General features: G+C 35.4%; 1 protein-coding gene across 3 annotated transcripts in view; it reads left to right on the forward strand.

Moving 5' to 3' along the window:
* The first annotated feature begins 230 nt into the window (after positions 1–230).
* The window catches only part of LOC149800059 (uncharacterized), an 89,086-nt gene continuing 73,616 nt past the window's right edge, over positions 231–15,700 (forward strand). Inside the window, exons 1-2 of one of the 3 annotated variants that reach the window (XM_089957181.1) lie at positions 231–355; positions 11,115–11,289. In XM_089957181.1, the coding sequence (XP_089813307.1) occupies positions 313–355; positions 11,115–11,289 (218 nt within the window). In that variant the 5' untranslated portion in view covers positions 231–312. The remainder of the gene's footprint in view (positions 356–11,114; positions 11,290–15,700) is intronic. The other 2 variants (XM_089957183.1, XM_089957182.1) reach the window with 2 other exon arrangements.

Raw genomic sequence — 15,700 nt, forward strand, 5'->3', positions numbered from 1 at the left:
AATATAGGAACGGAATCACAGAGACAAATTCTACAATTGAATATAAAGAAAAATGGAATATTTGTTTCAATAACAAAAGGAAATGTCGATTATCCCTGTTAACATATATTGGAAAACGGAGTTGATACAATGTGATACCACTATGCATTATTCTGAGCATAGTTATATCCCCTGACTTACTAAGTCTCGTGATCTATCATGCGGCTCCCGAGAGCGTGAATTTGTAATGTCGAAAGGTTTGTTCTTGTTACCTTGGCTCATCCAGTTGGCGTTTAGTTTTCTTTGGGTAGAATATTTAATACAAGAAAAATAATGACTTCGCTACACTGGGCGTACGTTTTCCTGATACTTCTGGGTGAGTAAAGTCTGTATCGTTTGCTAGTTTATTTTAATAATAATCTTGCCGTACATCAAATACTTTTGTGTGGTATGAATCCTTGGTACAAGTGAATAGGCTGACATATATTTCATCAAATGGGTATAAAAGAAAAATTGACATATTTTTACTGGAGGCTTCTTGATTTATTCCTTAAAATAATTTTGTGTGCACATAGTTGTGTGCATTGGTAAATTGACGACCTCTGTCCTGTTGTTAGTCAATAGTGTTTTTTAAATCTGTCAAATTCACTTGGGTTTTAACGTATTGGTATGAAGTAGATTGATTTACCAATACCTTTGATACGACAAATTATGATCCACCCATGGTGTATAAATACGCATTTAATTATGTTGTCAACAGTAAAGTATTGCTTTTATACACTTTTGATCAGATAAGAATTTCTGCTCATTAATGAAATAATCAAATTTATCAAATATCCCGTCCGCTCTCTCTCTCTCTCTCTCTCACACACACACACACACACACACACACGCACACACACACACACATCGCCTACGAAACAACTAGACGTTGAAATCTGGGGAGTGATAGCATAAAGAATTTGAGCTGTATGTAAACCTTAAACTTGAACTATGTGACCTAGAAAGAAAAAGAAAGAAGAAAAAAACCACAACAGAATCCTTATAATGGTATGTGCACACACTATCAATGGGATTTTACACTGTTGCACGTTACCAATGATACAACGTTACAATAGTCTGTGGAGACTAGTAGATCGAACAGTAAATGTTTTGGCATAAACCTACTATAATCTCAGTCGGAAGATCCTCGGCCTTTTCCCTCAAGCCGAACAAGAAATAAACGAATTGACCTATGTTGTGTGTGTGTGTGTGTGTGTGTGTGTGTGTGCGCGCGCGCGCGGGCGCGCGCGCGGAGGGTGTGGTGCGCATTTATGTAACTACTGAAAATGTCAATGATAAACCAATATAGAAAAAACAAATAGCATCGCTATATCCTGAAGAATTGGTAAGGCAACACAATCCTTGTCCAGTAAATTTGTACCGAAGCAACTCAGTTTATGTGCAGATTTTTCTAATCCTTGTGTTAGAAATATTTTTTCCAGAAACCAGCAAAAAACAAGCCTCACACTTTAATTGAAAAGAAAAGAAATGATGTGACAGTAGAAGCACAAGATAGTAAGATGCAAAAGATACACAACACATATCAGGAAATATGTAGAGAGAGGATGTAGAGAGAATGGTTGCCACTGATATAAAATCAGAGATATGGGATAAGTGTCTAGTCAGTGAGTGAAAAAACAGAAGCACATAAACTAGAAAGAGAGAGAGATAATGAAATGGTTGATACAACTCCTTCACTAGTAGTGTGGAACCTCAACTTACCGTGGAGAACCTATTCTTTTAAGGTAGATGGCAACAAGATTCAAAGACTGCACGCTTAAATTAATTTGTAAAATAAGACTAAGTTAACTGGGTATGATTCCTTTTGTATATCAGAACTAGATGTGTAAGATTGTTTTTCTTGCTGATGCCCACTACATAATTGTGAATTTTAATTTTGAGACCTCATGTCACCAGTCCATTACAAATTAAGTTTTGTTCTGGTCATTTGAATTGTAGTAGTAAAGTGCTACTTCGATATGAAAGTTTGTGAACTTTAAAAGTTATTTTAAGATTTCGAGAGAAAGAGGCCATTACATTTTAATTTTATCTTACCAGGAAATGTTGACGTTGTTTGGAATCGTTTAAAAGGATGCAATGATCGGTCCCAGTAATAAAAAAAGAAAGACAACTCTTAAGGCACTCCGCTGGTGAGACCCAAAATAATTAGCATCCACCATCGTACAATATCCTCGTACCTATTTTCACACAATACACTGTACTCATTAGTCTGATTATCATGTTCGTATTCCATCCGCTAAACGTCACACTATACGACTTGGCAGCCACATATTTCAATAGTTATCGGCCAATAATATTGGGTTGCCAATTTTATATCAATTCTTCCATCAAGACGTGTAAGAAAGTAATGAAACGAGAATAGCCTCTCATGTGAGTTTGATTCGGACTTTAGCTATCGGTTTAGTTCGATAAATCAACCCCACAAATCTGTGTTGATAGTGATGGACGATGTTTTGGGTCTGATGTCAATTGTTCATTAAAAAATGCAATTTTTGCTGCATGCAAATTATTCCGGAACAACCCACGTACACTTTAGACACATACTGGTAATTCGTAACAGCCACAGGTGCTCGACGCGAGGATGACGTTGAAAAGAAGAAAAAAAAACAATAATTTGAAGGGAAAAATCTTACAGAGTGACAAAAATACCTTACATTACCCCCATGACCCGTTCTGACATATGACCCTCTCTATCATAATGTGTAAGAGAGAAGGTACGGAACTTCCAAATACATCATTCCACCGATGACCCTCGATTTCCTTCTATTTCCGTCTTTAAAGATACACGACCATACTATATCATATGGCTTGCATTCCAAATCTAATTGAGAGCAGATTTTTTAAGTACGTCATGCTAAACAGAGGTTGTATTTCCTGCTTCATGTGACATTTGTCTGCATATAAAATAAATGCTGTTTATTACTGAATTGTTCAAGAATGTCTAGGATTGACCTGACGAAAATTTCAAACAAACTCAATAATAATCTTAAGCGAGACAAAGGTTAATTGGATGTGACCAATCAGAAAGCTTGGTTTTAAATATGTGACCAGTCAGAAAGCTTGGTTTTAAATATGTGACCAATCAGAAAGCTTGGTTTTAAATAAGGAAACTGGGTTGCATTGGATTTGGTGAAGGTACACCACAAATACATGAATGAGATGTCTATTTTTTAAAAAAGTTCAAATTAATAATGAACGAATCTCCGACATCATAGTTCGCACACTCACTTTCAGCTCTCAAAAACTAGTCACTAACAACAGACAACTCTACACTACGCATGATCACAACTGCCAAAAGCGAAAGAAACAAAATGGTATTGTTCTGAACTGATACGATCAAAGCAAGGAATTTCCGTAAATAATCACAAACAGGCGGGTGGGATTTTTAACGTAGCTTTAACAATTTCAGTCATATCTCTAAGATTGCTGCAGCGTGACAGATTAGAGTGATGTCTAGCACTGGGGCATCATGCCGCAGACATGTGGCATCATGTCCTACCCAGTAACATTACATTATCCTGACACCAGGCTGACCAGTCATAATACTAACTTCCTAATACTGAGCGCCAAGCGAGGTAGCTGTTAGTACCATTTATCGTATTTGGTATGACTCTGCCGGGGTTCGAACCCGTGTCCTCCCGCATCAGAGGCGTACGCTGTAACCACTGGGGCCACAGGAGCGGTCCAATATAACAATCAAAATATGGAATAATCAGAAGATGCGATCTACGTATTGAATTCTCAATATATATCAGTAATCTATTTTTTTACCAAAAGGTTTGTTGGTGCAATATGTAATAGATCGTCGTGCATATAATTACATCCACACACACACACACACACATACTGATGTTATCTCGTCGTGGCAACCAGTTCATTAGTGCGCCGCTCCGCTCTGCCTGCCGTTGTTGCAGAACGTTTGTCAGCTCACACTGAGTTAGCTACTATCGACTCTTGAGGCAACATCGTCATTGACTGCACTATCTGGGTTGCACAATTAAATACAGATTAGCGACTCCCTTTAAAAAATAAACCTAACATAACCGTTCACTATATATATATATATATATATATATATATATATATATATATATATATATATATATATATATATATATGTGTGTGTGTGTGTGTGTGTGTGTGTGTGTGTGTGAATTTATTTCTTTGATAATATCGATATTGTGGGATTACACTTATAAGAACCACAGTCGTACATGAATCTGTTTCCGGCAAGAAAAATCGCATCGGGTTATAATAAATCAAATAGTTCACATCATTTATTGCATCCAGCTTATAATCGAATCAAATTCGTCTTTTCAAATATTAAGTGTATAATTGAACAACCTATATTATTCCTGATAGGATAACGTTCGGATGATGCAGAAAGAATGAACTTCATAAGTACTGTTATCATGGTCAAATCCAAGATCAGAGAACTTGAAGGAAAGGTATTTTCCCACTGTCGGCACTTTGTAAGTGAAATAGAAATATTCAAGGTTAAAACTATACACAGTTTTGTATCAATGTAAGTGGCAACGAAACCTATCTACATTTTCGTTAACAGATAATACAAAAGAAGCTTCGTATGTACACTTCCGCTACACACTGCACAGTCTTGCAGTGATACTTTTAATTAGAAATGAACTGGTACAGTTATATGTAACAATGAGATTAAAGCATGTATAATGCAACAAAAGTAAGCTGATGTAAACAAAATATACATGAATTGAGACGAGTCTGAAGAAATCTTCAGAAAAATTAGCAAAATTATTTTATAAGCAAACAAAAACAAAACAAAAGAATAAATCAGGTACAACATTCGATATAGTACGTGTTCCATTTAAGGTAACGTTTTAAACTTTGAAGGTGGTTTTGATGCTCTCAGTGGCGTCGCTAGTGGGGTGCGGACCGCACCGGGTGACACCATCTCAGAGGGGTGACACCAAATTGAAAAATTGCAAATTTTATAGAGCACACACTGCTTGGTCTAGTTGGATTTCATAAGCGGATAATCGATCATAGTTAAATACATGACTAGCAGGCACAGCAGTGGCGTCGCTAGGGGGATGCGGGGGGTGCGGACTGCACCGGGTGACACCATCAGAGGGGTTGACACCAAAATGACATTACTAAGGATTCTGTATGGTCTGTTACGGAAGGAGGACCATGGGTGACACCAACCCAAGTGACGCCACTGGATGCTCTGTGGTTTAGACTTGTTGCATGCTATGCGATATGCCAAGTTTAACCTTTCTGACCCAGGAGAGGAAAGACAGTTATTTCATTTGTCAAGCACTGCAACAACAAAAGTGAACCAATTGGTTAAATGTCTGAAAGCGACCGAGAAATGCGAGGAAATGAACCAGTAATTCAGGGAGGTTAACTTCATCATTGAGGTTAATTTTCTTGAACACATTGCATATAGCAAGATTTTTAATAATATCACATGACTTTTTTCCCTGTGAGGTTTATTGTGAGAAACTAATCCGTTGATGATCTCTTTTTTTAAAAAACAATTGTGTTAAAAGAACAGACGTATCGGAAACAAAGACACTAGTTCATAGCTGTGCATTAAGCATTTCTTCTGTGCATTAGATTTGCTAATTTTTCAAAGTTTTTATCTGTTTTCTCTTACCATTTGATTCTTGATGTTATCAAAGTTGCAATAAATGCAAACGGCGGTAATCCTAACTCGGCTAACAAAATACTAGAAAAGTATTTGATACCATTCATGTCACTTGCTCATCTTTCAGTTGATTTTGTAAAATGTTTAAGCTTTGAACAGAATTAAATTTGCAGATTATAAATTAAAACATCTGACATTCTTTCGCAAATTTCAGTAGATCTAGCAAACAGATATTTAGTTGTCTTACGTTCCTTCCCATCCATTTTTTTAGCAGTTTTGTTTTTTAAAGGCTGCATTTACAATAGCCATTTTTAGTTGTGTGATTGCTATATTTGCTCTCGATATATTCCTTTTCTAATTAGGTGTACCTTTGCAACACGTTGTTTTCGACTCGACTTTCATCCATTCTTAGCTACTAAAATAACCGAAAAGTGCCGTTCAGCCTTGCCGCAAAACGAAACCAGGACATTATTGACGCGTTTAACGCTAAATAAATGCCAGAAGGTGGGAAGTTGTTAACAAGAATGAATTTGAAAACCTTTCCTTCTCAGGTTTAAAATATAGGAGCCTCTTGAATTCATTGAGCTGAAATACAATATGAGAAAAACAACCTCAAAGTACAAATCAAAGTGGCTTTTGTGACAAATCTTATAGTTACTTATTTCAAATTACAAGGAAATGTATTGTCCAATCAGTGTTTGCCCCCTGCACTATGGAAAGCCAGAATACAAAGTAATTGCTTTTTATACTAGACTGGAAAAAGTCATGGTGATAAATAATTGCTATCTATGAAGGAGGCTATATATACATTTTTGTTTTATTGGTTTTAACGGATATTCATTAGAAGCTACTCTTGTACAAAGACAACCAACAAAAATATTTGCGAAAATAAAATTAAAAAGAATGCACACAAATGACAATTAGACGAACATGTCGTAATTAACAGAGCCTTTAATGCACGCTTTCCAGAGACGAATTATAAGTTAAGAGAATCCACCTGCAGTAAAAGTGTTGAAAGAATTAGGTGTTGTTAAGAACTTAAAATAGATGCTCTAGAATCGGATCCTAAATACACGAAAAAAGTTACATAGCTATAAATGGATATTAGCAAGAGAAAGACCGAAACAAACAAAAATTGCATTGCGAAAACAGTTAAAAAGCGTTCAAAGCGAAAGCAAAAAGCAACATTAAGCGTACATCGAACAAAGTTGAGACAAATAATCAGACAAAGGGACATTGGAAAATCAATTTAAACGTTTTTTTTTTTTAAAAGTTATCAAGGGCATAACAACTGTTTAATGAAATGAATGTTATTTTGGCTACTGTTGCCATGGCAACAGGTATCACAGTCTCAACTATTGCACAATATGTAAATAGCATGAGGTAATGAAGTAGCTTTATCCGGAAGCAAAGATGATATCTCCTTGACAAAATTAGAAGTGTCTTAATTTCTATGTTTAATGACTTTTCTGTTTTAGCCGATGTGGCAAAAGCAATACTGGATTTATTAGCAGTGTAAAATTATGTCCTATCCACACAGCTGGACAGGATGCTTTCATCTGGTTCGCTATTTGTCTTCTTTGTACACCAAAGCATCTAGCGAAATTAGACGTTCACAAACTATTTAAAAAGTAGAGTAGCTAATAGTATCGATATAAATAGTTGTTTATATAATTTAAAATGTGTTCGAGTTCGAGTTGTAGCATTGCTCTACTAAACGAATTACTACATTAACATATTAACAGTGTCGTAAACTGTTAAATCAGACTATGCATTACATGGTATATTTTCTTTTTATCTATCTAAAACACAATAACATTAGATTTATTGATTTTGTAACCATCCGTCCGATCGTTGCCTTCTTGTAGAAATTGCGATCATTAGCTTCATCTACCAAATTGTTCTTTTAAAAAAACTATGCTGATTTAACCTTCAAATGCCATCCTTGATTTTCTTTTACTCAAGTTATTTAAACTTTTATTTGTTTTCCACCATGTATAATGATTGCTACTTCCATTCGTGGAGGTCCAGTTATCATGTGAACCATCTTCCTTTCTATTCCAAGCCAAAATATCTGGTATTTTTGCAAACATCCTTCTTTTTTTTGTAAACACGAAACCTGTACACGTATTTAAGTAACTCTGGAAACATTTGGTATGTTAAATGTTAGAAAGAAAGTCCGACAGCCTTATTCCCCCCCCCCACACACACACACACACACTGCCCACTTTAGCTGATTCTGCCAAAATCCCATGACACACTGGCCATTTTGTTTGTCTATACCATAGTTTGAAGTGTAGCTGTAAACATTTTGAATGGTTAAAACGTCAAACTCTTGGTTTCAGTTTAGTTTTAACTTCTGTCTGCTTCAGTATTTGAACAATGCCGCTTTCAGCTTAGCAATCAACCGAGTTCCTGGAAAAGTGTAATGTGCTGTGTTGGTCATTTGTGTGCAAAATCTAACGCCCATTAAGTATTTTTTTCTAAAAACTTAATTTTTTCTTTGATTTGCAGATACATTGAGAATTAATTTACTGTTTTCCACACCAGTGTATCACTCTTTATTGATTTCCCTACCTAATCGATTTTCTTCTCAATTTGTAATACTATTTTACTCTTCTTGTTTCTACACCTAGTTTAGTTATCTGTTATGTTGAAGTTCGTTTTCTCCTTTCCTCCTTCGATTTAGCTCTGTTGTTACTGTTTGACGACTGGGAATATTCATCCTTCGATTTAGCTCCGTTGTTACTGTATGACGACTGCGAATATTCCTCCTTCGATTTAGCTCTGTTGCTACTGTATGGCGACTGCGAATATTCCTCCTTCGATTTAGCTCTGTTGCTACTGTATGACGACTGCGAATATTCCTCCTTCGATTTAGCTCTGTTGCTACTGTATGACGACTGCGAATATCATTCCAAAGGCTTAATATTGCACATGAATAAATGAATCTCCAAACTCTTTTATTAACACGCTGTCAAAGAAATGTGTACGATATTTTATTTTAAGCCGAGTGGTGCCAACCCCACCCCACCCAATATAATTTCCCTTTCGTTAATGTTGTGGTAATTCAGGTTGTGTCAAGGTTAAATTGTATATAGTAAACATTATCCAGGAAAATATTCCTGGCTGGCGTATGTAATCTGTTTATCTTCTTGTATTAGATGGAGAGGAGCTTTTGTGTCCTTGTGATAAAATCAATATTAATGTGAGTTTAGTCACAATTTATTTTGCTCAAAATCATTTAGATTTGCATGTACTTATTCACGTCGTATTTGTTTTAATGTATTTTTTCAAAAAAGATATTGAATCGAGCAACTTAAAATATTTCGTCATTTTTATAAAACGATATTATATATTACCCTTCTGAATACTTACTACATCATAGTCGCCTTATCAACTTTCCGTGTGTTCAGTTGTTGTCTTTTATGCTTTGAATGTTGTTTAAAACTTTCCTCTTCTGTTTGAGAAATCTGACATTTTCTTATTAGTTCATGCTTTAATGTACAATTTTTTATAACTGTCACGCTCTAGAAGCTGAAAATTTTGAAACATTCGATGTTTCCATGCTTCTTGCCACTGCAGTTTTTATATGGTGTTTCTTCCGATCTGTGTAATTTTGATTAATGATATCCCATCTATAAATCATTCCTTATCCTTGCCATTTAACAAGTGCACATAGATGACCATCCGTCCATTTTTTTTTCTTTAAATGTTTTCATCTTTTACATGTCATCTTGTTGGTTGTATCGAGGTAACGTTGCTTCGTAAAACACAATATGTATAGCCTCGTCTTTCCAGTCTTCCAGTTAAATAGTTCATCTCCTAAAACAACTTGCCAGTTTTTAAATATTTTTATTAGCCAAGTTAGGAAAGTAGCCCTTTTCCAAAAAAAAATTACATTGAAATTCTGATTACTTCACGTGCTTTGAAGGCATAATTTCCATATGCTGAATTGTAAGGCAAAAGACTGATCCATATTTTTGATCTGCTTTCTTCTTTGCCATCTTGGACAAGGGTCATATCTATTGATCTCTGTTGAACGTAGCATATCATTCCGTCAGCTTTGGTAAACCGTTGAGCATTTCTGCTTTCCTTCAAAGTGATATCCTTCCATTTTCTTGTATTTTGGATTCTATAAGCCGTTCAATTACATACGCCTTTTCTGTTTCATTAGACTGATAAGCATATACCGTTTTTCTTTTCGTGAAAGTCCTTAACATACTGTTCTAAACAAACTTTTATCAAATTTACAAAATTGTGTCTTTACATGATTTAGCTCCTTTGTGATTTCTCAGAAGGAATCACGTATGCCAACTTGTTTTCACCTTCTGAACCAAATTGTATTTTGAGGTAGTATTTTACATATGTTATTATTTCAACAATGTATCCATGTCACTGATCTTATATAAACCACTGGTGCTAAGGATACATGCAAAATAAATTTAATATATGACGGAAACAACCATTCTCATTATTTTCCAAATTATCGTCTCTAAACGTTCATTATCTAAGCTATTTATATTAACTTTCCATGTGGATATATTTAATAAAAAGAAAAATAGTTTACTTGAGAAAACGATTGGAGAACTTTTGATCTAATGGGATTTCCAACAAGAGCCCGTATAATATCACTTCGAATTCTTTATCCTGTCATTTTTCGTGTTAAATCTCAAACAAAAACAGAAAAAACACTTACTAGGAAAATGGTTTCTAATTGCTGCTGAGAAAAGAGAAATGTTTGCTCTATTTTGTCACGTCCCTTGTAGCTCTGCAGGTCTCTTTTTAACTTTTGATTCAATAATTTTTTTTCAATACGTGAATAAACTCTGAACATGGTAGAATAGCGTAAGAGTAATACACAAGATATCAGAGCTTTCCGTTTCTTAAACTATATGTAATTTACATTTGATAGGCAACTAAGCTACCTGTAATTTCATTTGATAGGTAATACAACTTTATATAAGCTACATGTAATTTCATTTGATAGGTAATTAAACTATATGCAGTTCCATTTGATAGGCAACTAAGCTACCTGTAATTCCATTTGATAGACAATACAGCTTTATATAATTCCTTTTGATTTCAAGGCTGTTATAAGTTCATTTATTAAAATCATGAAAATTCTAAGTACGGATTGCGGCATATAACGTTTAATAACATCTTTTATGTGGATCATGGTAATCACAGTAAGCTCTATCATAGGCGTATATCCCATTAGTCGATTATGTAACAAAATCTGGTTTAATTGAGACTTTGATCTGTGTGGAAATCCAAACGTATACTGTAAATGACAAAAGGAAAACAGTCGTAAGAAACTGATACAGAGCGATGAACAAAGAGTTCTACTCTTATTCTATCAAAACTATTTGGCCTAATTAATGCGCTAATCAATGTGACATTAAATATTGCTCGTCTTTCTTTGTTTTTTTTTATATTTATTTAGGAACTATAGGTGAAGCTCAGTCGCAAACATGTACCCAGGAATACCTACAAAGAGCTAACCAGTGCATGTTGTCATTCACGGAAGTTGTCGCGAGTACGGAGAATGACACCACCTCGTCTGGGTTCAACACAGTAATAACTTCACAGTTTTTGCTTATGAAAATATTCTGTGAAAGGTAAACAAATTCATACAGCAGGGTCAACAGGTAAGGAATTTACTTCACGCAGAAAGGAAGAATTCCCTACCACACACACATAGACACACACACACACACACACACACACACACACACACACACGCTCGCGCGCGCGCGCACGCACTTTATCTTTGAAATATTCGTGCTTCTCCTTTAAAATATCATGACCATTTGCCGATAAGTTTAAGGTTTGTACTGGAGACGGGGCAAGTTCAACATACATACATACATACATACATACATATTAAATGTTATTAAAAAGTCTCGTATTCATATACTCTATTTATACTGATACTTTAATTGTCTCCTAAATAGGTTATGAATTCCTAATTATGTGTGTGTGTGTGTGTGTACACCTCTGATTGAACGTCAGCTCATTATGCTGACACTGACGTCAGGCAATACTGTGTCTTGCTTTGCTAACAGTGTGAACTGACAGCGTAAAGTTTATGCTTTGTTTATCTCTATCATCCAATTACTCAATAATACCTTTACCACCAGAGCCTGTTCTCTCAGGCAGCATACCGGCATTTAGTCTTTTATCATGTATTCGTTCACAAGCACTTGAGTATCCTTGATAACCTTTTACTAAACGTTTTACCAAATTTTGTAGAAACGGTAAGCATTATTGTATCTGGTAAGAGACTGGTGTCAAGTGTTATGCCTTATACGTAGGTTTCAGCCGTATAATATATAACAGTATATTCTTTCTCACTTTTGAATTTGATTTTTCAACATTGTCTTTTCCTTTACGCTCTAGAGCAGTGACAGTTCCACATATGTGTGCTTTTATACTTTCAACATTTTCCGAATATCCATGTATTAAATCTGTGTGTGTGTGTGTGTGTGTGTGTGTGTGTGTGTGTGTTTCGTTGGTAGTCTTTTATTCTTTTTCCTGCATTGTCACAATTTCAATGTAAAGTTTTATAGACAATATTTTTTAATGCGCAACTTCCACAGCATTTGAGTAACCATTTAATTCCGTTTCATCTTGTGCATTAATATTCTTTTTCACCTTAATTGGTACTTCTCAACTTCTATTTTCTTCCCAGTAGTATTCTTCAGTTATATTCTATGCTTCTAATACATGGTTATCAAATGATTTGTTTTTTGCGAATTGTTTGCATTTCTGTTGAGGAGGCAATTTGCATAATCTGTCTTTATATAACTATGGATTATATTGGATATTTAGGCTGTATTTCTTTGTTCTGCTATATAAAAATACATCTTCCTCCTATGTAGGGTTCTCAAATGTACATTTTTCTTTAGCATTTTTTTATATCCAGTATTTCCAGTTTTTGACGAGCCAAAAGGTCTAAAAAGTGTGTTCCATCTATTTTCATAGCTTAACAATTGGATCCTTCCAGCAGTCTAAAAACATTTTGACGACAAACTAGATTCCTTAAAATATTGTTGGATTTCGAAGAAACTGTTTACAAGGTTTCCACCGAAAAGGGTGTCCATTCCGCAATAGACAGCATTGAATACGGCAGAAAAACTGTCACTCCAATTGTTGGATATTTGTACGAGGGGACAGTTGATGGATGCAGTAATTATAGTAATCGTTGAGGTGTTGTTGAGAATGTATGAAATAAAAAGGTGATACTTTGTGTTCATATGACTCTCGTGATTCCTAAATTGATCGTGTCTGTGACGGGATATTTGCTTTTCTCTGCATAGACTAAGTATGTTCGTACTGAACGGCTCATCAAAAACAGACTCTGGTTGAAATCTCTAAACTGCTACTAGCAGAATATAAAAAGAGTGACCAAAGAGGTTGTAAAGAGATTATCACAGGTAATGAAATAGGGATTTTGATTTTTTGAACCCGAATACAGAGACAACAATAAAGTTTACACTGGAGAAAACGAGCAGAGACCACAAAGCAGTCGATGTTGAAGGAGTTTGACGTGCATTTTTTTTACACGCTAAACACCAGGCCACACAGGCACATGCTCCTGACACTGTATGTGTCAGTAAGCATTGTTGTACCTCCAATTTATTGCCAACTACTAAACGGACCCGTCCACGAGCCGGTATCCGGTGTATCCGCCTGCTCCATGACCACGCAGTGGCACAAAAATCACCCCGTCGTGAATTAATACAGCATCCAAACTTTGTCACATCCTCCAAACAGATCTGAATTTGCTCCATTTGAAGTTTGACAGCTGATTTTCTTGTAATCATCTTTAGATAAATGTCAAGTACACGCAGAAAAGCCAAGGAGAGAGTAGAATATACAACACATTCGTCAGAAAAAAATATTCGATGTTGCTACAGTCAATGAGCGAAGCATTTACATCTTGATTTGTCTAGACACAGATGAAATATGGCTGACATCAGCTTAAGATGGTATTCTCTTAGACAAATTCTAAAATAAAAATACAAGTAATTTGTAGGCATTGGCGATTCGACTGCCTGTGGCACTACATAGCAGCAATATATATATATATATATATATATATATATATATATATATATATATATATATATATATATATATATATATAAGAAATTACAGTTGTTGTCGTTCTTACTGTATATTGCGAAGTAATTTCCGAAACATTCATGACATACATACTTGGAAATGACTATTCGTTTGTTTACATTTCGCTTCTTTCCACCTCTTATTTCACCGCAAGTAGTTATGTAAATAGTATTATTATTATTATTATTATTATTAGTTCTTGGTTCCTCGTGGTTAGAGCGTCCGCCTCGGATGCGGGAGGTCGCGGATTCGAACCCCGTTTGAGAAATACTAAAGACTTTTAAAATGGTACTAACAGCTGCCTGGCTAGGCGCTCAGCATTAAGAGGTTAGTGTTAGGACTTGGATCCTAATAGGGTTTAATGATAAAGGATAGTACTTGACGCTAGCCAATTGCCATAAATAAAGCTTGTATGTATGCATACATGAGATATATGCTTAACTTGCTTGTTAGCATGAGAACTATTACTATAGCGATATATGTTTTCGCTTTTATCTGAAAAGACATTTTCCTCAAAGCAAGAGTTTGGTTTAAATTAATACAAAAACACATTTTTAAAGAAAAATTACAGACTAAAAAGGTGAGCAGTTGCATACTTTCGAAGAAGGTACTTGGTTCGGTTCTGTTGGATGTTACAATTGTCACTAATTTTAAATGATAAACTAAGTATACTGCAACATGCTTAGTTTCGATCAATCTGACATGTATAAACGTATATGTTCATGTACTTTTCTACATTGGATTATACGGTGTGTCGTATAGATAACATGTAGGGACAGAGTTGATAATTTTTGTACAATTAGTTATACAAATAACAATCGGGAATTTATTTACATTTTTCTGTAGCAATAGCTCTCATGCTTACAAGCAAATTAAACGTGTGTGTGTGTATGTGTGTGTGTGTGTGTGTGTGTATGTGTGTGTGTGATTTGGATTTTTAACGTTGCTTTAACAATTTTTCAGTCATATCGCTACGATGTCTACGGTGTGACAGTTTATAGTGATGCACAGCACTGGGGCATCATGAGTAGTGCAGGGGGATACTCTACGGACAATGGGAATTAGCATTACAGAACCCCTTGGGACACTCTACGGACAATGGAAATTTAACATGGCGAAAAATCGTGGGACACTCTACGGACAAGGGGAATTAACATGGGAATAAATCGTGGGACACTCTACGGACAAGGGGAATTTAACATGGGAATAAATCGTGGGACAATCTACGGACAAGGGGAATTTAACATGGGATTTTTTTTTTTTTTAAATTTTTTAAAAAAAGGGTAGGCAATGGAAAGGCTATCTCTTTTCGAGAAATATGGGGGCCCTGAAAAGGGCCTTTGGGTTTTCCTCTTCTAATTTCTTCTTTTTCTCCACCAAGTTCTTATTTTATCTCCTACACTCTTCTTCCCTTTCTTTTTTTTCTTCTCCTCCTCTTCTTTCTTCCTCTTCTCATTTTCTTCTTCTTTTTCAATTTTTTCGTTCCATTTTGTGACGATCGTGGATAAATACCTATGTATCTATAATCAGCTGAAATTCCTATGAAATCCCACTATCTATTTATAGCTCCAACTTGTGGGTTTTTCCTTTGGAAAATCCCACTATCTTTTTATAGCCTCAGCAGTAGTGAAAGGGGTCACCCTACGGACAATGGGAATTAGCATTACAGGGACCCCTGGGTCACTCTACGGACAATGGAAATTTAACATGGAGAAAAATCGTGGGTCACTCTACGGACAAGGGGAATTAACATGGAGAAAATCGTGGGTCACTCTACGGACAAGGGGAATTTAACATGGCAATAAATCGTGGGTCACTCTACGGACAAGGGGAATTTAACATGGGATTTTTTTTTTAAAAATTTTTTTAAAAAAGGGGTAGGCAATTCAAAGACTATCTCTT

This window comes from Sinohyriopsis cumingii, chromosome 5 (assembly GCF_028554795.1).
Source record: "Sinohyriopsis cumingii isolate HCF-2022 chromosome 5, ASM2855479v2, whole genome shotgun sequence".
Classification (NCBI taxonomy): domain Eukaryota; kingdom Metazoa; phylum Mollusca; class Bivalvia; order Unionida; family Unionidae; genus Sinohyriopsis; species Sinohyriopsis cumingii.